We start from the raw sequence: 10,267 nt of genomic DNA on the forward strand, positions 1-10,267 counted from the left end.
ATAATTCTTGTTGCATCCCTTCAAAATTTGCTTTTTTGAAATTTGTAACCAAAATATCACCCATTAAAACACCCATAATTATAACTTCATTAACAGCTGAAATCTTATTATCATTGTAAAGTTTCTCACTAATTTCATCAGTATCATTTGGTGGTCTCTAACAAATTCCAATTAAAAGCCTTTTCCTTTTATATCCACTAATAGAAACCCAAATGGATTCAGTCTCCTTGCTATTATCTTTAATATCCTCAACTTCAACAGGATGTAACTCACATTTTACACATAGAGCCACTCCTCCTCCCCTATTAAATAGCATGTAACCCTGTATTTCAAAGAAATTTCTATTATCAATATCATCTGTGTTTAACCATGTTTCAGTTATTCCCATTATATCAAAATCCTTAAACAATGTAAGGTTTTCAATATTATAGGGAACAAGTAGCATTAAATAATGTAGTCCTTTGTGTATGATGGTTGTAGATAAATTAATGACAATTCTGTTTTGATTTTACGCCTTTCTAGCTAAGGTTCAAGAAGAGATAGAAAGAATATTTGAAATAGCTCGAACATTACAGCTTGTTGTGTTAGACTGTGATACAATAAACCACCCCTCCCAGCTTGCCAAGACGTCCTTAGCACCCATTATTGTCTATCTCAAAATATCTTCTCCAAAAGTAAGTGTGGAATATTTTTTATGCTAATTTTTGTATGTCCAGACATTTTCTTGTTCAATAGTGTGTATCACCAATGTTATTTGGTTTGATGTTTGGTAAATCCAAGCATTTTCTTGTTCAACAGTGTGTTTAATCAATATTATTAGTATATCAGGTAAATTCACAAAATTTATTTCTTAGCAGTATGATCGACTGGAAATATTGCTATATTTTGTATGTTCATACTTCTTCTGTTGATCCAGCCACATGTCCTATTTACATTATTAATATATTTTGTAAACTTACAAGATTTTTTTAGTTCAACAGAATGATTTTCTAACAGTGTACTACCATGTTTTTAAATGTAGAAAATGTTCTTTTGGATCAATAGCATGATCTATTACACTATTATAATGTTTTTTAAGTTCATATATGTACTGTATCCCAGTTTTTGCATCAATTAAGATGTTTATAAGTCCTCATCAATTTCTATAGATTTACAGCTAGTGTATTAATGACTCTGTTGTACAGCAAGTGTATTATCTATTTGTAAGTATTTATAACATAATTATTTGCTTTGAATATTAGTAAAATAGTATTATGTTTGTTTTGTGTCATAAATTTAATTTTCATTTATGAACTTTGTTCATTGTCTGAAATTGTGAAATGATTCACTTAGATGTTACAACTATTGTATTTTCTTTGCATATTTTTGGTGTATAAATCTAATTGTTTCTTAAATGATGACATTTGTATATTGATTGTTGTGTGTCTTGACAAAATGTGATTATGCATACTTTAGATCCTACAGTAGTTGTATGCTGTTTATCATAGGTCCTTCAGCGATTAATCAAATCTCGAGGAAAGTCTCAAAGTCGAAATCTAAATGTCCAAATGGTTGCAGCAGAAAAGTTAGCTCAATGTCCTCCTGTAAGTGTACAAGCTAGTTCCTTTTGTAGCTGTATATATTCTTTTTTAAAAGAAAAATACAGATCTTCCTGTAACTGTTTTTCTTGATTATTTAAGGGAAAGTAAACTCATTTTGTACCTATTTACCTTCTTTCTATTTCTTTAAGAAAAAGATAGTTTCACTTATAACTGTTCATATTCTATCTTTAATAAAAAGTTAATTCATCTTTTAATATTTCTTCTTAATCCTTAAATAAAAAGCTAGCTTCTCTTATAACTGTTCATCTTGTTTGTTAATAAAAAGTTAGCTCCTCTTGTAACTTGCAAAAGTTAGTTTATCCTCTGAACTTTAACAATTGTTAGTGTATACTGATTACACTATATACATAGATAAGTATTTTTTTCACTTCAACTTCACAATGATTTGGGTAAAATCACTAAGAATGAATATTCATACTGTTTTAGATTTCACAAACTCTGACATTTATAGAGCATTAATTTTTTTCAATTAAAAATAGCTTAATTAATCTTTTTAAAAGTTTTAATCCAGAAATACACATGAGAAATATTCTTAGATTACATCTTCAAAATGAATTAATACTACACATAAATTCTTTGACTTGGAATCTATCTTATTTAATTTTTACAAAACTCTCTCTCAAGGTTACAAAATTTTCTTATATAGATGAAACAAATAAGCAAAATCACAAATTTGAAATTCAACTTAAAAAGTTCTTCATCAACTACAGTAATTTTCTAAATTCTTTTCAAAAAGGGATTTTGAGGAGGGAAACAATTTTTACCACCAAGTAAAAAAAAAAAGAAAGAAATCTGATTAACTGAACATTTAACTTAAGTTCTTAACATCATTCCTCTGGCTCATGTTTCTGATTGGTATCCAAACCTATCCTTTATTATATTATTTGTTTTAGAATTGTTCATTTCTAAGATTTTTTAAAACCCTCATACTCTTATTTTTTGTGACTGTAAATTAGTTTTCTAAAATGTTTCATGTTACTTACTTTTGTAATTTTCATTTTGACGAACCATTTTAATGCTAAAAGAAGTGTTTGTCAGTGCACCATTTTATCTTTTGGTTTCAGAATGACCTTGTAAACAGTAGTTTTTAACATCATTATTCTGATGTCATGTGTTAATAAAATATATTGGTTAATACTTATAACCATGTATAGTTTCTTTATCTTGTACCATGTCTTTGTTCTCTAAGAAAGAGAAAACAAGTTTATGGTTCATTGTTTTGTAGAACTAAAATGAAAATAGTCAGATGTTGGAATAGTTATAGCTGCTGCATTTATTTCTGTAGGAAATGTTTGATGCAATACTTGATGAGAATCAGCTAGAAGAGGCATGTGAGCACCTGGGAGAAATACTGGAAGCCTATTGGAAAGCTCTACATCCAGTAGAGAAAGCACCTCCTCCAACTGTTCCTCGTCCTATTCCCTCCCCTCGGCTGGATCCAACTACAGGAAATACTGGTCTGATGAGACATAATTCTACTCCACCAATTCGATTCAGATCTCATGGTGACAGACCACGTACAAGAATTACAGATGAGGTATGATATTTAATACAGTCTGTGCTTCTCTTTGTGAAAAGATCACAGTCAGAATGGATATGGAAATTTATTTAGTAACTTGCAATTGCCCCCCAGTGGCATAGCGGTATGTCTGCAGACATACAATGCTAGAGTCAGGATTTCGATACCTGTGGTGGGCAGAACACAGATAGCCCATTGTGTAGCTTTATGCTTAATTACAAACAAACAAAACTTGCAGTCACTTCTTTATATTTGATTGATTCATGAAACTAAAGAACAACTTGCTGCACATTAATCTTAACTGAAGAAATTCTTACTGTCGCAACCCTTTCAGCATGAAGTGTGTACAAAAATGGTTTCCTGTTTTGAGATGCAAAGGGTCATTAGTATGTCAGTATCTGACTATAATCATTGGAAATATACAAATGAATTTTAAAAACCAATAGCTTATATTTCATAATAATTCATGCTAGATATTTTGCAAAATGCCAATTTTCATTCACATACTCAATTTTTTTAGCTTTTGTCTCCTGATATGGATCAACATGCCATGTTACCGAGGTCTCACGAGATGCAAGAACATCAGGATATAGCATCCCCCTCTGGAAGTCGCCCCCACCGAAGTGAGTATAACCGACCTTTGGACTGGCCAGATGACCATGACCCTTATTTGGACTTTGGACCGATGGACAAAATGCTCGTTATGGGAAAAGCACATAGCCCTCGGTCTGAGCAGGTCAAAAATGCAAAAGATTATGACTCTCAACACCAACAAGAGGAGTATGACAAGCAAGATCATCATAGAGAACAGAGACTTTCTGATTATCCAGTGAATGGGGTGTAGCATACTAGCAACATTTGGAACAAGATGCCCAGTGAAAGAGATGTCTCATTTATCCAGTAAACAAACAGCAAGTGCTATTATGGGTAGTATGAAACGTTGAGCTAAGTAATGTCTTATGTCCTGTTAAAATGTAGTACCAGCTCTATGGCTACTAACAGATCAAAAACATCTAATTATGTAGTAAACACTGTTTACCTTCTTAAACATACTAACAAACTGGTTACCATACTAGCACACTGATATATCAAATATTTATTAGATGTTTTTACTTTCCTTACAAAAACACACATGTACTAAATATGTGATAAAAATTCTCATTAACCTTATAAATACAAATATATAAGTACATATATTGTCTGTTAAATACCTTTAGTAGTCTTATAAATATTAAAAACACAGGTATAACAACACAGCTATACTAGTTATTTAAGGAACACTGTTAGTAATGTTTCACAAACTAACAAAATACAGTTATACAAGATATGTGGTAAACATTGTTACCACTATTGTACCCACTAAAGATACAGGTATACTTAAACATATAACAAACAGGTTTTTACACACTAAGTATACATGAATATACCAAATATTTGTTGTAACTTATCACCAGTTTTACACAAACTGACCTTCATGACTGGTATCTAGTAAAATAAGCTTTCACACACACACACACACACTAGCACAATGTAAAGCCATAAGATGTCTTTTAAAAATTGTCACCAGTTTCACAAACACTAAAAGAGCACATAGACTGTTATATATATTAATGATTTTGCCAGTCTCACATACACAAAGTACAGATATATGAGATATCTATTAAATATTGCGTATAGCCTTACACACAAACAAAAGAGAATTATACCAGATATTTAATATATTTCGTAACAAGCAAAATAACTGTAATAATTAATAATTCTGTTTCTTTCTAATTCTATTCAAGTCGTTTATTTATAATCTTAGTACCTTTAATGATAAGAAAATGTAGAATATGTGGTTAAGAAGAAATATTGGAAGGATCAAACAAGAGATGTTCCATCATCAATGAATATCATCAAGTGATGTTTTAATGCCATGCAACAAACATACAAATCTGTAATGTGGCATAACTTAGGAGTACAGAAGACTGACTTTATTATTTACATGTAGGTAATGGTCAAGTTGTGTGTATCAACATAAAATTGTGATAATTTGGTTTAATCATATGAGTTAAGAGATGAATTGAAAATTGGAATTGTCAGGTTTGTTTTTGCAACAGAAGTTTTCTAATTTTAAAACTGTTGAATTATGTAACATACAATATACACAAAGTGACTGGATTTGTTTGGTATGATATGAGGTTGTTATTTCAAAACAACAATTAAATATGGTTCTTTAGGACAATGACATTGTATATATTTTGTAAAATTGTCTTTCTATCACCTCTATGAGATATATTTGTATGTTCATGTCAGGATCCAGTATGAAGTAGCAGTGGAACAAAAGTTTATACATTTTCTTATGGAATTATACAATAGTTTATACAAGCTTACTTGTGAAGCTTGCATGATTGCTTCACGTTAGAATCACCACCTTCTTAATACAAATTAATCAGAGTCATTCTGGCAAAGCCCACAAGTAAGGAGCATACCATTGAAACCTTACAATAATCCTATGATTGGATAAGTTTGGCATGTTTAAAGTCACAGCTTCCATGTCCAGCTGTGTAGTAGATGATTTCTCATGTATATTTAGGCTCAGTAATTCTTTACTTCAGTTTTTGTAAATATATATATATATATACATATATTAGTGATTCACTTATTTCTCCATGTTGTGTGACATTGAAAACTTGTTTTCCTAGTAAGTTCTTAACCTGACAAGGAGAAGGCATGTGTGAAAAATGTCTAGATCAATGTCGGCTATTGGTATGTGCTCTTATAGGATATTTCAATTAAGACATGGCTGTTCACATGTAAAGTCATGTAATATATTATTTCAGAAGAGCTCACTCCATTGACTTTATGTGGTACTTTTCTGAATACTGACCTAGTAAGAAAATATTTATAAAATATCCATTGATATAGACTTACTTTTTTCAATGCTTATTTTTATTACATAGTAAAGAGAGCACTCTCATTAGAATAAAACATTGTACACTTTGTATAAACTGTTACAGTCATCACATGAACTATAGGTTCAAAGCTAGTCCTTGATAAGGACAATCAAAACCATGTTACTCAGTCTGTTCTTCAGGAACAGAAAATCACCTTCTTTAAATTAAGGTTTCTTCCTTATTGATTGGTAGTGATAAACTAAAAGAAACTATTATGGTCAGCAGCTTTAATGTGTACTGAATGTTGCATGATTTTTTTCAGTTTTATTATAGATCAGTTGTTTGTAAGGTTTGAATAAGATAACTTAGAGCAGAATGTTGCTTATTGTTTTGTCTGTGGTTATATCATTTTATATATAAATGTCTCTTACGAGATGAACTCGTGCTTTATAAAGTCAGCTTAACAAAATTCCAATATAGCTAGGTATAAATTTGAAACCATTTGATCTTCTACAACTTTTCCTCCATTATTTATCCTGGAAAAAACTTCTGTTCACATTAAATAACTTTATCCTTGTGTTCATTGTTCGCATTAAATAACTTCTTTAATATCTTATATTCATTGTTCACATTAGGGACATTCTTTTTTGTTTTGCTTATAGTCATTCATAACATTACTCCAGTGTCTTTGTACTCTTTAAATATGCATTGATACAATATTCATGGTGGAGGAGCATTTTAGGTACCTTTATATTCATTATTCATATTGTTAAAACTACTGTATCATAAAAAATATTAATTATTCACAGTTTCAAGTTTCTTCCGTATCCTTACATTTATTGTTTATGTTGTAAAACTGCTGCAGAGTCTTTATGTTTGTTATTCACAATGGAGAACTAACTCAGTATCATTATGTTCATTGTTTACATTGGAAACTTCTTTGAGTTCTTGTATTCACTATTCATTAGTCAACTACTCTGGTGACTTTACACTTATTTTTTCATTGGGGAAAATATTTTGTAATGTTGTATTAATTATTTTAATCTGAAAACTTCTTTACAATTATTATATCCATTGTTTATATTGATAAAAGTTTTAGGTATTCTTATAATTATTATTCACATTGGAAAAGTCCTTTGGTGTCCTTATATCCATTGTTCAAATTTAATACATTCTTTAGTATTTTCATATTAATTGTTCATTTTGAAGAACATCTTTATTATTCTTATAAAAACTACTTCAATATTCTCAAATTAAATGTTTACATTGGATAAGTTCTTTAATCTGGTTATATTATTTTTTTAAATTTGATGACTTCATAGATACTATATTCATGGTTCACAAAGAAAAGCTTTGTAGTATTCTATAAAACCACTACTCACATTGAAAGAAATACTTTGATATTGTTACACTAAATATTTTACACTGGCAAATTTCCTCAGTATCATTACATTCATTTTCTTGTATTGTTCAGATTGACATAGCTATAAATATTTACTGTTTGCCTTAGAAGAATCATTTATTTATTTATCCTTATATTTGGTGTTTACATGTAAGAATTCTCTGTATTTTTGTAAACATTTAAATACTTATTCAAGATTACAGTCATAAATTTTTCTTTTTAATCTAACCATCTGCACCATCAGTTTATTTCTTGACAGAGTTAAAACTTTTGCAGCACACTTGTACTGACTGTTTATGTTGGAACACTTGTTTGGCATCTTCACATTCAAAGAACTATTTTTTCATTGTTAACTTTAAATATATATTTTCATATTCTGATATCTGTTTGCAGTTTATTAAACTCTCTTAATGTCTCGATTTAGTTTGGAAGAAAATTTTTTGTTGCATTCAGTGTTAGAATAGAAAGAATTATTTTTTTTGTCCATATGTAAATCTATATTATTTATTCATTGCTCAAATTGTCAGAAAATTCTAAGATGGATTTATACTCACTGATCTAAGATAACTGCACAGTGTTTGTGTATCCTGAAATTCATTATTCACATTGGAATATCTTCATTGGCATCTTTGTACTATGTTTCACTCTTAAGAAGAACCTGTTTATCCTTATAATTATCATCACATAAATTATTCCGTTATCTTTGTGTGTAATGATCGTAGTTCAGGAAGAATTTGCATTAGAAGAATTAGTATTATTCTAACATCCAAATTCTGTTCACTTGTAGAGTATGTTTAATAATCATGTGAAGAAAACTGATTCCTTACCATTGAATACACCATTCACTTGAAAATATTTTCTGTATTTATGAACATTTGCTGCTTACACTGTTAAACACACACTCTGAACTGTGAGCTTCCCGTTATCTCTTTAAGAACTGACAATTCTCATGCTCTTCATCATATATTGCTGTATGACAAATATTTTTAAGAAAAAACCTTTCTGTCTCCATACACTTGCCTTTTAAAAGACAAATACACTTCAGTACAACCCATTTCTTCATTGCTAAAAATGTATTTTTTACTCATATTTCATGTTATGTGAAACCCACTTTTCTCTGCAAGGATATTAGTATGTTTGACTATACTCACAGCTTAATTATTAAAATTTTGGACAATATTATATCATTATTATTAAGGATGGATAACAGTTTGTTCCTGATATGCACATTGTAGGAAAGGGGAGAGAGTTTAGTGGGCTTATAGAATGACTTATGAAAGTGATTCCTGATTTTAGTTTAGAATGTTAACACACACTGTCAGTAGTGTTATGGTTGTTGCATGTTTGTACAGTATAATTTTTTACAATCATGAGAAATATGTTGGTTTACAGTTTGGTACATAAACATAGAAGTGGGTTTGTAGAATACGTTGCAAACACTGGAGTCTTACAGATTTCCAGAATTACACAAACAAATATAATAATAACAACCTCTAAATCCAGAATGTGCCCATGTACCTTTTCGTACTTAATATTTCGATTTAAACATTCCTCAGGAGCGATAGCCCATTACGCCATAACTACGGATAAGTACACTATTAAACTAAAGTTTGGACCAAACTACAACAATCAAGCCTAATCAAGCACAGTTTCTCATTCCATAAAGGCACGTATCTTATTAACAGTAAAATCTAACATTCTTGAACTGATATTGTATTAACAAAGCATATTAACAATAACGAATGAATAATACTTGTATATCAACAAGTAAACTGGTAAAATCATACGATTAATAAATGTTTTACTTTAAACTCTGCATAATAAACAAATACAGGCATATAGAAATATATACCCGGCCAGATATTCGGCTCCGGCCGGGTATTGGGCTACCCGGTAATACTCGGCTCCGGCGGAGTGTCGAAGCTAGGCATCTAAGCCCTAATCTTTGTAGCAACTAACGTGGTACAGTCAATAATTGGTTTAGTTATAAAAAGAAAAAAAAAGTGTTCCGAGCAACAAAAACAGACCGCCCGCTGAAAGTCGGGGGATTCAATAAACAATAGGGGTTTGAGAAGTTGGGGCTAGGCATTTAATGTTGAAAGTAAAACTTGAATGTTCTGTTGGTGATTATTGGGTTAAATGTAATAAACGTCAATTTTGTTTTTGTTTCTAATTTTTGTGTATGTTTTTTGGTGTGTTTTTTTTGGGGGGGGCAAGAGGAGAACCCGGTTCCGACCGAAGCTTAGTGACCGGGTATCCGGACCCTGTATTCGGCCAAATTTGACTACCCGTGCATCCTTAATATATATAGTAATAATATACAATCATATATCAATATATACATACAGTAATACCAGTGTCTATAATAACATTTAAGAATTCATGGTGACACAAAATTCAAACATCCCATTCACTTAGATTTAGAAACACAATCGACATCCCTACACTAACTTGGTGTCTAAGTTAATAAAGGTCAACCTTTATATTTATTAATTTTAGGATTGTCCTTCTGAATTAAAATTAATTCTGTAATTTTACGATCTAGATCCTAAAGTCAGAGATGTTTTCCTTTTGCACTATCTCATGTTCTTCAATGCAAGTTAAGAACTAGCGTTATTTTTAATTAAACTTTGAAGTCCCTCGCGTGTTCTCATATTCTGTCGTGACGTCCGCTACTTAGTCCTACATGCGTAAATTATCATTTCCCACAGATGGCTTGATATACAAAATATTATTATATTAAGACACCTATTAATCATATGATTTTACAGTTTATCCGTTCATATAGATGTATTATTTATTTATTACAGTTAATATGCATCGTTTAAACAATCTGTAATTCAAGAATATCATTTAAACAACTTTGTGC

General features: G+C 30.4%; 1 protein-coding gene across 4 annotated transcripts in view; it reads left to right on the forward strand.

The window, feature by feature from the left end:
- LOC106461056 (voltage-dependent L-type calcium channel subunit beta-1-like) overlaps positions 1-9,223 on the forward strand; it is a 99,698-nt gene extending 90,475 nt beyond the window's left edge. For all 4 annotated transcript variants that reach the window (XM_013920841.2, XM_013920843.2, XM_022387895.1 and 1 more), the window contains 4 exons: positions 523-674; positions 1,488-1,583; positions 2,887-3,138; positions 3,641-9,223. In XM_013920841.2, coding sequence (XP_013776295.2) covers positions 523-674; positions 1,488-1,583; positions 2,887-3,138; positions 3,641-3,964 — 824 coding nt within the window. In that variant the 3' untranslated portion in view covers positions 3,965-9,223. The remainder of the gene's footprint in view (positions 1-522; positions 675-1,487; positions 1,584-2,886; positions 3,139-3,640) is intronic.
- Positions 9,224-10,267: the final 1,044 nt, after the last annotated feature.

This window comes from Limulus polyphemus, unplaced genomic scaffold, assembly GCF_000517525.1.
Source record: "Limulus polyphemus unplaced genomic scaffold, Limulus_polyphemus-2.1.2 Scaffold889, whole genome shotgun sequence".
Lineage (NCBI taxonomy): Eukaryota > Metazoa > Arthropoda > Merostomata > Xiphosura > Limulidae > Limulus > Limulus polyphemus.